Here is a 15,519-nt window from a genome sequence, read left to right as displayed (position 1 = left end):
GTCGACCGATATACCTCGTTCGACATCGATCGATCCTACACCGCTTGCATCGATCGATCCTCAGTCGCAGAACATGGTTGCGACTGTTATTCTCAGATAGGATGAAAATGGAGACCTGTATGACCAGGATGGTCATCTGCGTAATGCAACATGTCAGAAACTAGACGCTCAGGGGAATGTAATCCCTGATGCTGATGCTACAGGAGCTGCTCAACCTGTAGAAGAGGCTGCTCCACCAAAGGCACTGGCCGACTACAATCGTCCAGACGAGTACTACACCAACCGATCAGCTATTCGTCTTCCAGAGATTCAGAAGGAGAATTTCGAGCTGAAGCCTCAGTACTACACACTCGTGTCGCAGCTACCCTACTCTGGGTTACCGCACGAGCATCCTATGGACCATCTGGAGAGGTTCGAGGATCTTATCGCTGCTATTTGTATCGATGGAGTCCCTGAGGACTACCTATTGTGCAAGCTTTTCAAGTATACTCTGACTGGAGAAGCGATGCACTAGCTGAAGAAGCTACCCACAAGATCTCTAAAATCCTGGGCCGACATCAAGAATGCTTTCTTGCGAAACTTCTTTGATGAGGCACGCACTGAAGACTTGAGGAGCAAAATTGCTACTTTCGCGCAGGAGACTGGAGAGTCTTTTAAAGATGCGTGGATCAGATTCAAGTTCTTCCAGCGAGACTGTCCACACCATGGATTCAATGAAGTGCAAATGTTGAGCACTTTCTTTAGAGGTATCGCCTTGAGGTATCAGATGGCTCTTGATACAGCTAGCGAGGAAAACTTTAACACCAGGAAGCCGGTGGAGGCTATGAGACTGATAGAAAATTTAGCAAACAGCAGCATGACCAAGAACACTGACTATGAGATGAAGAAGTTTGTTGCATCCCTAGGAAAGGAGCAGATGGACGAAGTTATAGCAAAGTTAGATGTGGTTCATGAGCTTCTTAGGAAGTAGGTCTGTTCAGCTGAAGGATATGTCGCTGTAGACATAGAAGGAGAAGAGGATGAGAACTACATTGGAGGTACTGGATTTCAGAGATCTGGAAACCAGGGTGGAAACAGAAACTTCTATGGAAATGGTCAGAGGAGTAACCAGAGTTCACAGTTCCAGAAACCTTTCAGCAACAACAGCAGAGGCTATGGAAACTCATACTACCAGAATCCACCACCACAGACTCAGGAAAGTAAGATTGAAGCACTGCTTGACAGAGTTCTTGAAGGACAACAACAACTCATTGTGGACTTCAATGGAAAGATAGATTTTGCCTACAACAGTCTGAACACAAGAATTGAGACCTTAGGAACTCAAGTGAGGAAGCTTGAAATGCAAGTGGCTCAGACTGGAGACACTGTAAAGAAGCAAGAAGCCTTGGCTAGAGAGGTAGGAGTTGAGAAAGCAAAACACCAAGTGAACGCCATCCTAGATGATGATTTCTGGCAAGTGGTGAAGCATGAGAATCTTGGAGAAGGAGACTTCGAAGTTGAAAGTTCCATGAGCTTCGGCGGATCACACTGGTGTCGACCGATGTCAATGGATGTACACCGCTCGACAGACCAAGACGAAGATCGATCGACGGATTACTCTAGACATCGATCGACGTCATCTGCTGAATCGATTTTGGAGTGTACTGCAGTTCGAATCATGACTCATGAGGAATTCGCAGAAAAACACCCTCACCCACCCTCCCCTTTCTACGTCAAAATCGATCGACTGCACGAGCCAGCCGTCGATCGACAAAGAGAGACCAACACCGATCGACCCCCCTCACCTCCCATCGATCGACGGACACCTTTCACCCACCGAGTGCGATTACCATCAATTGATAGTAACCGAATCAACGCACTCAGACCACCACCTAAACCTTTAGCAAACCCACCAGAACCTACAACCAACCCTTCAGACACTACACCAGAGCCTATGCAAGTTGATAAGGCAACTGAGGGAAGAGTGTTAAGGAAAAGGAAGGAGAAGACTCCTAAGAACCTTAAGAGGGAAGCTAATGAGAAGGAGATGGATGGTTTCACTAAGAGAGTCCTCAGAATCCCAGTGGAGAAACAGTTTGATGAAGTTTACTACACACACCGGTTGTGGATGTTCTTCAGAGAGACTAAGGAAACTGAGGAGGACATTAGGAGAATGTTTCATCATGTCAGGGAAAGGATGAAACTATGGATCACATTGAAGAAGAAGAGTGATCCTGGGAAGTTTGCAATACCATGTCTGGTAAAGGGTATTGAATTTCCCCATGCACTCTGTGACACAGGAGCATCAGTCAGTATTCTACCTAAGGTTATGGCAGACCAGCTGGGTCTGAAAATAGAGCCCTCATCAGAATCTTTCACCTTCGTAGATCTTTCAGAAAGGAGCTCAGGAGGCATCATAAGAGACCTTGAGGTACAGATTGGTAACGCCCTTGTCCCAGTAGATTTTCATGTCCTGGTCATCAAGCTTAATTGGAACTCTTCACTTCTGCTTGGAAGAGCTTTCCTAGCTACAGTAGGAGCTGTATGTGACATGAACACCAACAGATTATGTCTGACACATATTGATCCAGACGCCCACTATGACCAAGTTCGAGTTGTGAGACAACATGTCAACCTCGTGGAGCTTGGAAATGATCTTGGCTACATTGCAGCATGCCATTGTGGAGCAGAGTACGAAACTGAGTACTCGAAATCGATCGACACTCACACTGTCACATCGATCGATTCCAATGAGTCACCGACGACCGATGAATGCTATCCCACGTCGCTCGACGGGATGCAACCGGTAGACCACTCCACATCCCTAGATCAGTGCTATCCAGACTTTTCCTTTCAACAACCCAACAAGAACAGACGTGATGACTATTCCATGAGCAGTTGGGCAGATAGTGGATTCCATGAAAGTTTTACAGTGGAGACTGTGATTCTCTCAGCCAATGAGGATCCTACTGAGGAGTATGATGAGGATTACTGGAAGGAAAGAGCTACAGAGATTGCTCTGTAGGATGAAAGATATTCAACCCTAACCTTCAACAACACGCCTACACCATCGATGGACAACATCTACTCAGCATCGGTTGATTCCCACCCTCATCCAGCAAAACAATTATCTGCATCGATCGATACCACACCTGGTACATCGATCGATATTAAAGCCGCCGCCTTAGAAAAGAAAAAAAGGAATATTCCTCTCTCAAATAGGTTTACCAAAACCTATATAAGGAGTTTTGCTAGCAAGAGTAACTCCCACGAAACAGAAGCAGAAAAGATGAGTGCTCCAACAAATCAATCAGGAGAAACATCCAGGAAGAGCATTCAATCCAAAAACCCTAATTCAGCAGAAAAACGTCTACCATCAATCGATACCTCAGTATCAACATCGATCGATTCTCATTCTTAACCTAAACTTTCTCTATCTACTAAGAGTATGAGTAATGATTACGACTTTCTATTTCCTAATGAATTTGGTATTCAGGGACCAAGATGGCCATGCAAGAGCTATGGATGGAAGGATTCTACAAGTATCCAGAGAGGACATAGCAGACATCATTCAATTGGCCAATGGAGTAGACAACTTTTTTACGCAGCAACGCAGCATCCCAGACAACAATCCAACTGTTCCAGACGAATTTTCAAAGGCCACAACAACAGGAATTGGTTCACACCAATCGTGCAAACCTTCTGGCCAAGCATCGATTGACGAGTTAGCTTCTACATCGCTCGACAGGGTTACACCATCGTCGATCGATAAGGCACCTCTACCATCGATCGATAGACTTTACGAATGTGGACGTCGCGTTTATGACAACTATGGAGCCAGAAACTTCAGATGGGAACAGAAGGACGAATATGGAGTCTACAGAGACGAGTCTGGACATGCAAGGAGCGCAACTGGTGATATGATTCCTGTTACCAAGGATGACATCAGGAAAATTCTGGAGAGAGCATCCCTATTTGGAGAGGGTCACATATGTCTTCCAGAACATGCCACTACCTTCACACCTACAACACTGGCATCAGATATCTACACCAAGGATGAGATCAATGAGATGGTGACTGGTATTTGTGGAACTCAGGAAAAGCTTGGAGATGAACTCAAAACATTGGTAGATGACACTTATCAGCCTTTGGGCAGAGGTTACAATGAGCTTTTCCGATGCATGGCAGAGATGAGGACAGAGATTGAGAGTATGCAGCACAACCTTGAGAAAGAAGCTACGACATCAACATCGATCGACGCCAACAAAGGAACATCGATCGACGTCAAGCCACAGACATCCCAGACTCTTGCAAAATTGGAAAGTTTGGCAGAGAAGAAGGATGAATGGGAGATCGCATACATCAACACGACGATTAACGACATTTACAACCCTCTCAACAACAACGTGGACTGGTTGAGCACGAGAATTGATCTGCTACAGCAAGAACTGGACACCATTCGCATGAATGATCCACAACCAGCCACATCGATCGATATCTGCAACATCACATCGATCGACGCAAGGTTCGCAGCAGTGGAGGATAAGTTGAAATCGTATGAGGACATGCACAACCATTTCACCTCACCTATCATGCGATACCTCGACACCTTGTCTACATAGATGACGAATGTCCAGAAGGACATTGGTAAGCTTAATGATCAACACGATTTTCAGGAAGAAGGTTCAACATCGATCGATAGGTTCCGCTGGACGTCGCTCGATGGCAAGAAGCCTACATAACATCTTCCCTACACAGCAGAGGAAGTTGATCAGATCACATCAAAGCTTTACAAAGCTATAGACACCTTGGAGGACCGACTTGAGAAGAGGTGCGATGACATCTACTTTCCATTTGACGCCAAAATCAGTGGATTAGATGGACAAGCAGAATAGCTACAGAAGAAAGTCAAAGCCATTGAGAGGCAACTCGCATCTCAACACCAGATATCAGCATCGACCGACGGAGTACGCTCCAAATCGATCGACAGTGCTACACCAGCAACGATCGATAGACACGTGGTCGCATCGATTCATACCACGTCCATACCAGACGACGTGCAGCTGATACCAAACCACATGGAGTCAATGCAGGAGCAACTGAACGAGCTATCAGAATACGCCTACAGCAAGATAAGTTGTTATCAGTTCAGCATTGAAGACATCCTAGAAAGGCTACAGAACATCTCAAATGCAGTACAAAAGATAGATGAGAGATGGACCAGAAATGATGAGGCCACAAGAAGTTTCATTGCAGCTTGGTCCAGAATGTGCAGAGATGAGGTGGATGCTTGTTTCCCAACAAGTAGCTGTTTTTCCACCAACTAGCCACATACCTCCAAAGTCAAGCTAAATGACTATAACAAAGCGCTGAGTGGGAGGCAACCCACTATTAGGTAATTTTAATTAGCTTTCTTAGTTATTGGTATTTACTTTCGTTTTTATTCTTTCAGATTTATTGCAAGACCCAAGTAGGATGATTACCAACATATTGACCGTGGAAGAGAAGTCGACATCGATCGACACACACACACACACGACGATCGATGCATACCTATGCACATCGATCGATTCCCACTCCGGTCAGGTTTATCTTCCTAAATTGTTACATTTCTACTTATGATTTATTTACACCATAACTCCGACTCTGTTACACTTGGACAGTGTAATTTAAGTCTGGGGGGAGGTTTACTGATATGATTTATTCTGATTCTTATAAAAAGATTTTTTTATAAATTATGCTTAGCTATGTGAAAGGGACTATGATTTTATTACTTGAACATCTAACCACTCTTTAGCACCATTCTAGATTTACTGATTGCAGATAGTACTAAGATGCTAAAGTGGATCAACTTGTCAACTATACACACTTGCCTTGATTGTTTGAAGGAACCAAAGCTGACCTCCAATACTAAACCTGACATAACCGCTTGTCTTGGGGCTTGGTATACATGGGATCGGATTCTTCAGACAAGTCTGGAAGGTAAAGCCTTATGTAGATTTATTTATCACAATTTTCTCTCTCTATTTCGACCCTAGAGTAGTTAGTATTTGTATTAGTTTTCATTTTAAAAAAAATCTGAAATTTATTATTTAAATAGGACTTAGGATTTAGCTAGGAGGAATATGAACAGGACTTGGTGGCTAAAACCATTAAGGCTTGCTTCATAAAGATTCCAAATAAAGAATTCGAACAGGACTTGGAGGCGGCAATCTTCAAGGCTCGCTGCACAAAGAATTCTTGGATATAGGTCAAAAAGAAGTGAACAAGGCTTGGTGGCAACCACCATTAAGACTTGATTCATGGAAGCCTGTCCAATCTTGGTCACTGATCCTGCAATGGAAGCATACTTTGACTCAAGTTAGAGAGAGAGAAATTAGGAACTAACTTTTACCTGCAGTTCTAGATACTTGTCTGAAATCCTTGCATCCTGTGATCGATACTCCCAAGATAAAACATGCACTTTTATATTTATGCTAAGAAATGAGGTTAGTAGAGGGGAATGTCAGACAGGATTTGCTAAGTTGTAGACTACTTGAACTTGGTTGCTAGGATATTGCATAATGTACTTTTGTGATTAGGACTTTAGATGTGGTTTGCGAAATTGTAGAGCTGATGATTTCTATGTGATTAATCTATAAGTCCTTGCTGTTTTCAAACCTCTTTCAGAGAGACTGCCTGTTTGTTTTGCTTGAGGACAAGCAAAAGGGTAAGTCTGGGAGAGTTGATATACCATGGTTTTGACCCGTTTTTACCCATGGTATATAAGTATTTACTATCTATATACTATATATTCTATCCTATTAGGTATATTTTGAGGTTCAAAAGCATCATGGAGTCAAGTGATGATTATGGAGCATTTAGGAGCTTAAATGAGTATTCATCCGAGCTGACCATTAGAGGTCGATACGAAGAAGACACAATCGATCGATGCACATCCAGTGTCGTCGATCGATACAGAAGAGACGCCTCGATGATTAAAGATTAAGATCGATCGATGTACATCAGGTACCATCGCTCGATGTCGAGACGCGAACGCGCGACCTAGTTGCAGCCGACTTTAAACCCAAGACTTCACCAAATTACAAGAATACCCCTGACGATTTTTTAACCTAATAGATTATATACTTGCCTAAGTGTTTAGAGGCAAGAGAGCTTTCAGCCACCTTTGTTTTCTTATTTTCAGTAGAGAGTTTTAGGAGAGAAGATCATAGAGAGATTTGTGATTGGAACTCCATTGATTCATCTATTCTATTCTATGCAGTTTTCATTTATATTTTGTGTCATGAAATGCTTAGCTATGTTTGAGTAGTTCACTGGTTAGATTCAGAGATCAAATAGGTTAGAGGGATTAGCCCCAACTATAGATTGCTAAGTTGTGGTATTCATTGATTGATTGTTCTTAATGCTTGTTATAGATTAGCTACCTAGAATATTGAATCTAGGAATCTGCATGAGTCAAGCAACCTTGACCATCCAGTCCTGAATCTAATATGTCAGACTAGACGATAGGAAAAAGGCTACCGCTGAACCAGGAAGCTAGTGTTCATTATCAACTTGCGCCTAGGGGTTAACTAGAAGCATCGATCGATACTGTCTTCTGACAATCGATCGATCTTGCGAAAGGTGTATCGATCGATATCCCTATAGGACCATCGATCGACACTTTCTTATGGTCAATAAACGACAGTTGACATCCAAGATCTAGTTAGTTAACCAGTGAAATATTGCCATCGCTGATCACTGTGTTTAAGGGGTTGAGTTCTAATATATCATACAAGCAACTGATAGGCATCTATAGGATTAAAATCTCCAACACCTGAATAGAAACCATGCATCTAATACCTTTCCAATAAGTTATACCCCCAAATCATCTTGTTAGTCGAGCAATAGACTTGCTCAATTAGGATTGCTATTTACTTTAAAACCATAAAACAACAAACACTTAGAATTAATAAATTATTAGATTTAATAGGTTCCCTAGCTCCTTATAGATTCGATCCATAAGTACTACAATTGAACCTCTTATTTGAGAGAGTAATTCACTCCTTAGGGTAATTTGAGTGGTACCAGGCAACTAGAGGGTAGGCTAGCTGTAGGAGTCACCAAGGTTTTGTAGGCGAAGAATGTATCGATGGTCTCTTGTTTTCTTGATGCTGATTTACCTCGCGTGGACAATTCTTCCGGGAAGGAAAACATAGAGCAGGTGTTGAGGCTTCCTATCGAGCGATGCCAGATTCCTTTTCTCGTAAGCAAGGCAGGATTAAAGCGTTGCAGCATCTGGGGTAAGCCTTTCATTCTCTTTCAGTTTTCCCTTATAGTCATTGATTGGATTCGCTTTTGTATTTTAGGTGAGATGTCAGCATCCAAAGGTGACGAGGCGTTAGCGGAGTATAAGAAGGCTCTTGAGGTGATGTGTGCGAGGAAATCCGCTCCCAAGCGAGCTGCCTTTGTCGAAGCCGACGAGGTTCAGTTTCTCAGGAGCAGCAAACGTCTGACGGTTGCTGCTGCTGCTCCTTCCTCTTCTAAGAAGAAATCCAAGGCTTCGGGCTCTTCTCCTTCTGCCTCTTACGATTGGGCCACAGTGCTTACCAACCTTAACACGAAGGTATTTCCTTCGACTCCAGTGCTCCTCGCGTCAGACCTACCATCATCTCCCCGAGATGGAACAATTGAGACGCCACCTGCCCATCAGATCTAATCAATAACCAGAACCAAAAGATCAAAAAGTCACATGGAGCATTACCTAAAGCAATTCACCCTGGAGTGATTGAATGGCCACAGAGGAATCTTCTGTGGCTTCCACGAAAACCGAGATGGATGCTCTGGCCTCCCAGCTGTGTGAGGAAAAGGGTGTTGTTCTAGCCAAGGATAAGGAGATTAAGGCTTTGAGGCTCAAGGTGAGGAACCAGGAGGAAGCAGGAGAACTCGCAGCAACGGAGAATGTCTCTCTGAGGGGTCAGCTAAAGAACAGGGAGGAGGAGCTGAACGATCTGAAGGATACTGCGGAGACCTTTGAAGCAGAGAAGGCGATGGCGGTGAATGGTGTATGCAGGTGGGAGTATCCTTCAGATCATGGCCCGATGGGAGTTGATGCGGGTGTTAGAGGATTTCTGTGTTGGCTCTTTGTGAGTACTACAGAACGTTGGATAGGCTGGTAAACTGGGTGAATTTGTATGTGTTTCGTGAGGATTTAAATAGAATGATAAAGAAATAGGCTTGAACAGATGAATTATTGATCAGGCAAACAAGAACAAGGGCGGTTACAATGATCTTTTAATAAACCATAGTTCTAGCTCTCTAATTCTAGTCTCTAAGCCTTGGAAAAGTCGATCCCTTGTTTTAGAGTATTAGTTGCTCTTATATAGTCGTCTAGGGGTCGGTTCCATTAGGTTAAACTCTTCCATATTCGGAAATATGGAAGGGTCTCCTTATCGGAAGTTTTCCATTTCTTGGAAGGGAGCTCGGTTCCAGGGACCGAACTCAGGGTTCCTTCTATCGGGGACCTGGAGCGTTCCCTTATCGGGGACCCGAGGGTCTGAGTCCTGCCTGGAGGCTGAAGGAAATGATACCGGGGTATTTTTCCCCAACAGTTTGCCCCTTATTTCTCAATTTTGTCATCGAAGTCAGGGAATAACCTATGCACTCAAGTCAACCAGAGTAGCTCATTCTCAACAGGCTCCCCTTAGGCAGGACCCCGTTCCATTGATCTTGCTATCCTGGGTTCCACTCAAGCCGGAACTCATTTTGAACCCAGGTGAGGATCGGTTCCTTTGTGTTTGACCGGAGTCTAGTAGTAGTTTTCCTTATCTTCTGGAGATGATGAGGCTGGAGCTCTGAAGTTTTAAATCATGTGCGGACTGGAGAGACGGAGAGATCAAGGGACCCATCCTGCTTTTGGAGGATTTCTTCCTTTAATATCAGATATTCGACTGATATTTTCTTCCCTTTGCGTAAAGGAAATAATTTTAAATTTCGAATTTCACGGTCCGAGATTTGCTGAGATGCACGACTTCCTCGGGAAGACTTTCAACGGCTTCCCTTCTTCCCGTATATATTCCTCTGCCTTTTCTTCCCTATTTCTGCGCTCCTTGCTTTCCCATATCTTCGACACAGGTACTTTTTCTCTTCCTTCTTTGCTTATGCCTTTCTAGCTCTAGCCATCATGATCTCCTAGGCCCATAGTCGTTCACTTTACTGTGGTTGCCAGTTATCGATTAGGAACCGATTGACCATGTCCAAACGATCTGCCTCTTCGACACCTTCGATGACCAATAGGGTTGGTTTAAAGAGAAGAATAGATTCTCCGGTTTCCCGATCCGACCGCTCTCCTTATCCAGGCACGGGATCAGAGCATGACCTAGCATCCCCACTTCCATATGTGTATGCGTCTCCTTCGCCAATAGGTCCTGCGTACTCTGTGAGTGAGGATGACATGGTAGAATGGCGGCGGAAGTATTCTCTTTCCTCCTCCACTATTCTTCGGAGACCAGCACCGGAGGAACGGGCTTCTAATTTCATCCCGGGCAGATCGTCATTTACGAGGCTTTCTTTGATATCGGCTTTAGAGGAGTGATCCCATCGCTTGTAGCGAGTTTATGCGATTTTTTCGGGATCTCTCCTTCCCAGCTGAATCCTCCGTCCTGGAGATTACTCGTGGCCATTCAAAACCTGGGTGACTTGGAGAATTTATCCTTCGGGATCAATGAGGTTCTATTCTCCTATCATTTGGCCCCTTTGAACGGAAATGAAGGTCGGCTTCATCTTCGCCCTCGTAGTGGATTGCCTATTGTGGAGGAGCTTCAAAAGAGTGATCGTAAAGGGTCTGCTTTTAGTAAAAAGTGGCAGGAACGATATGTTTTCGTGATGCTTCCTGGACACTACTATCACTGGACCATCGTAGGTAAGTTTAGGGGATACACATGGTTATACTTCTTTCTTGATCTTCTAACCCTCTTGTGTTTGCAGCTGGAACGCACCCCGTTCTTCCGGAGGGAGAGGATACCGTTGTTCGAGCACGTCAGCTTCCCCTTGGTCATCGTCAAGTACCTTTCTTACTCAGTAACAGTGCATTACATCGTAGCAGCCTCTGGGGTAAGCGTCTTTTGATTGGTGCACTTTGAATGTTCCTTTGTTTGGATTACTGATGATTCTTTATGCAGGGAACATGTCTGGGAATACTAGCAATGACCCTTTTGCGGCCTATCAAGAAGCGGCCAAGGTGATGTCTGCGAAGAAGGGCTCCGCGAGCAGGACAGTATCCGGAGACGACTTGATGATTACTGGCAGTCGTCGAACGGCGACAGTGAAGATTGAACCTTCCGCCCTGGTTCAGACCAAAAAATCTAGGGGTGGAGGTATGGCGACCCGATCTTCCAGCAATCAGCCGTGGGAAGTCTTGCTACGGCTTTATCTAACTTGAACCTCCAGGTGTTTCCTTAAGATGGCACCATTCTTCCTTCGGGAGAGCCATTGGAGTTTGTTCAGGTTCTCCAAGGGGGACTTCTGCGGGTACGTTGTAGTGCTTTTGATCTCTTTCTATTCCGGTTTCTGATGGGAGACTGTGATTTCCGTGCAGACCATCTCCCAGCTGTTTCATTTTGGAGAGCGGCTGTCTATTGAGAGCTCGCTGGTTAGCCAAGAAGAGCTAGATGATCTGAAGCATCAAGTTTCGGAGGAGAAGGCTCAGCGTGTAGCCCGTGAGATGGAGATCCGTGATCTCAAAGACAAGCTAAAGGATGCGGAGAGGGCAGCTGAAATGTCTTCGGCAGATGCGTATTGGCAAGAAGAACCAAGAGCTGGAAGAGGCCATAGAAACTCTGAGTCTCGATATGGTGATGGCCGTAAATGGGGCAAGAGTCACCGCTCGGTGGGAATTGATGAGAGAATGGCTACAGAAGAAGAGTAACCAATGGGACCTGGCCAAGGCTTTGGAACAGTACAAAACAATAGCCCTGGAGGAAGCCCAGAACAAAGGTGCTCCGGTTCCTTTGTTTGAGGACGAACCTGCCATTCCCCATGTTTTCGGGATGGACATAGATTTGAGGCCTGGGGAATCTTCCTCTTGAACTAATGTTCTTCCTTTTTTTTGTTGTTGTAATAACGGCCTTTCTTGGCCTGCTCTACTTTTGTTTTGTTGAATTGAACCATGGCCATGTCGTGGCTTTATTTTATTCAGATTTGCATCTTTCCTTTGCTTGCTTTTCCTTCGTCTTCGGGATATTTAGCTTTGTAGGTGATAAGCGTCTTGCTTCTGCGATTTTCAACAATCTTTCAAAAGTTTGCAGGTTGTTGAGTGACCTCGGGGCCTTGAGGCTTGACTCACGAGTCGTAATCGAGGAATGGTTGAGAAAGCGTCGACTGCTTAAGGGTCTCTTACAGGACCTGGGCCGTATGGGCTTTTGATGTCATGAACGTCGGAGGACCCATGGATCCTGGGTGCTAAGGTTCCTTGGAACCTTTGGACCTTGCAACAAACAGACCTAGCGGGTCTCGTGTGACTGGGTCTCCTTTGGGGACCCTGGAGTCATTTGGAGAATTTTTGATAAGCTTAGGACCCGGAGGTCGTTCTTAGGTAACCCGTGGGTTCTGGACCCCGAGGTCTTGAGTTGGATACATGGTCTTTGGACCCTGAAGTCTTTTTAGGGAATCAATAAGTTCTTGGCCCTGAGGCCTATCTGAGCACGGAGTTCTTTATCAGAACCCAAAATTAAGGTTAAAGGGACCGCATTCTGCCACCCTAGGTGACGCCACTCTCGGTACGTGTTGGGGTATCGCATTCTACCGCTCGGAAGCTGGTCACTATCTAGTTTCCGTGCTGCATGCTGCTTTCTGCAGAAAGCCACTATCAGACTTAGAGGGTGCTGGTGTGGGTGAAAACCCAAGTGCCAGGCTTTGCTACTTTCCACGTCTGGAGAAGTAGAATATTATGTGGTGCTTCCGGACTTTTGCACTTGCTCAATGGCAATTATACCTCGTGTCCCCTGTATTATTCTAGCACATAGCGTTTTAATACATGTACTTTCACATTTTTGGTATTTTTGTTTGGGACCCCGATATGCCTGAGGCTATACAGGGATTTTAGGTAGTATTGAAGGCATACTCGGGCTTGCGCAGACCCATTCCTACCTTATGTTTCATACCCGTTTTTTTTATGTGGTCGTACCACTTTGTCATTAAGGGTTAGCCAGGATCGAAGGTCACTTTGACCTGATCCAGCTCGTTTGCCCATTTAAGTATTATGGCATTCCTACTACTCTTTTATAGTCGGAACTATTTTATTATATAAGCTTTGTCCGGAGACGTTTCAGCGTACATAGATGTAGGAAAACATAATGCTTAAATAATAGATAAAATAATTAATAGAAATCATGGTCCGGAGACCGTACAAGGTATCAGCTTGCGAGGTACCCCGTTGGCTAGGACATGTTTTACCTCTTGTTGCTAGGTGATTCGCAGGGTTTGACTTGCTTTTGGGACGAGCGTCCTTGATAGAGGGTTCCTCCTTTTTATGCAGGGTTCTGCCTCTTTCTTGGGTCTAGGGACCGTGGTCGAGACTCGTTTCATGCCCTGGCCTTTAGTGTTCGGGGTCCGCTGTCTTCTGTCAATGAAGGTTTTCAGTACTTCCATGAAACGGGTAGTCACATTCATCCACCGGAGCGACCAGGTTCGGAGGCCTCCTGCCTGGCTAAGTGTCTCCCTCCTGCGTCTGTGAGGCGCCCTTTGCTCCGGATCCGTCCGATGCACACTCTGAGGAGGTCTCCTTGAAGTACTCGTGCCCCACTTATTTATCCGCGAGACCACTGACTGATACCTGATAAGGTTCTTGGTTGTCTTGTCTATGTGAGGCGGAGGACGAGGGTCCTGTGAAGACCAGGTCTTGTGAGCAGATGAAACTTCGAAGGGCTTCGGGGGAGACCATGCGGAGCGGTCGACACAGGTTCTCTGAGGATTACTCTGGTTCTTTGAATGATTCGGGGTCCGCCTTCTCCGGAACGACCCCCAACTACTCGTATCATTGACCTCTGATTCCGGGGTTCGCGGGTTCCGAGGGGTCCGAGGTCTTCTCTGTAATTGCTATAAGACCTTGGTCTTCCCCTTCAGGGTGGTCTGGTAGCAGGATCGAGAGTTCTCTTGGTCTCCCCTAATTACTCTGATGCCCCCAGGGTGTAGGAAACTTCACCATCTGATGAAGGGTTGAAGGGACTGCTCCCATGTCGTGAATCCAGGGTCGTCCCAAGATCATGAATCCAGGGTCGTCCCAAGATCATGTTATATGCTGATTGGCAATCTACGACCAGGAATTTGGTAGACATGTTGACTCCTTCAGTGTATACGGGGAGGATAGCCTCTCCGGCGGTTTGCTTGACCTCGCCGCTGAATCCGATGAGTGGGGTTACCTTTCGCGTCAGGGCTCTCTCCTCCAGCCCCAGATCTTGGTACGCCCTCTGGAAGATAATGTTGCTTGAGCTGCCGTTGTCTACTAGTATTCTTTTCACCAAGCAGTTCGCTACAGTGAGAGAGATAACTAGGGCATCATGGTGGGGAGCTAGGATCTTCTCTTGCTCCTTAACTGTGAAGCTTATCTCATCGGTGCCTAGAAGTAGGAGCTTCGATTGGGTCATTTCCAGACCATGCTTAGCGTTACGGGTGCTTTTCTTTGCGGCTGCGTGGCTTACTCCGCTTACTTCCGAGCCTCCGGATATGACATTGATCACCCGATCTTGGCGAGGTGGTGAGGTTGGTGCAGCTCCTTTGGAGTTCCCAGCTGTTTCTTTGCTGAGGTGGGCCTTGGCTTTCTCTGAGAGGAATTCTCGGAGATGTCCCTATTGGAGTAATTCGTTGACCTCGATCCTTAGGGCGATGCAGTCTTCGGTTTTGCGGCCATGATCGCGGTGGAAGTCGCACCAGAATTCCGGGTTCCAGAACGAATCCGGTGCTTTCATCTTTGGAGGCCACTTAACCTGTTGGCCCATCTGCCTCAGTGCGTTGACCAGCTCTGGTGTTGATATTGAGAGATGAGAGATATCGGGCCAGGTAGATACCGACATTCCTTCTTCCTTCTCTTGAGGCCGGTACTGGAACCTGCCCCGGTTTCTAATACCGGAGTCCTTGGATCCTTTTTGGGAGGATCTTTCCTCTCGATCTTCTCGATCTGATCGGGCTGACCTTTGGTCCTGCTTTGGTTAAGCCTTGGCACGGCTAGCAATATCTTCCTCCCACTTCACCTGTGCCCAGGCCCGGGACAGCACATCTTCCATGGTCTTGCAAGGGTACATGGTCAACTCTTTGTATAGATCACATAGATCGCGGTAGGGATGCTGCATTCGGGGACCGCCACTTTCTCCTGGTTGAAGCGGGCTATGTAGTCTCGCAGGGGTTCAACTCGATGCTGGTGAATTTCGTAGAGACCGTCTGAAGTTTTCTCCAGGCTTCTTCTACTTGCGAACTGCTCCACGAATTTGTCGCTCAGGCCTGCGAAGGAAGATATGGACCTGGTAGGGATATTGATGTACCATTGCAAGGCAGGTCCGATCAGAG

General features: G+C 45.7%; 1 protein-coding gene and 1 non-coding gene across 2 annotated transcripts; both read right to left on the bottom strand.

Annotated features, from left to right (window-relative positions):
• Nucleotides 1-603: 603 nt before the first annotated feature.
• On the bottom strand, nt 604-711 carry LOC125589466. The gene has a single exon (XR_007325654.1). It is a non-coding gene; the product is annotated as a small nucleolar RNA R71 (small nucleolar RNA).
• A 13,415-nt stretch (nt 712-14,126) lies between these two features.
• LOC106394021 lies at nt 14,127-15,029 on the bottom strand. Its single transcript, XM_013834642.1, has 2 exons — nt 14,826-15,029; nt 14,127-14,777 (listed from the first exon to the last, which is right to left on the bottom strand). Exons 1-2 carry the CDS (start codon nt 15,027-15,029, stop codon nt 14,127-14,129), a joined length of 855 nt encoding a protein of 284 aa, XP_013690096.1.
• Nucleotides 15,030-15,519: the final 490 nt, after the last annotated feature.

This window comes from Brassica napus, chromosome C6 (genome assembly GCF_020379485.1).
Source record: "Brassica napus cultivar Da-Ae chromosome C6, Da-Ae, whole genome shotgun sequence".
In the NCBI taxonomy this organism is placed as follows: Eukaryota; Viridiplantae; Streptophyta; class Magnoliopsida; order Brassicales; family Brassicaceae; genus Brassica; species Brassica napus.
This window is presented reverse-complemented; position numbering and strand designations above follow the sequence as displayed.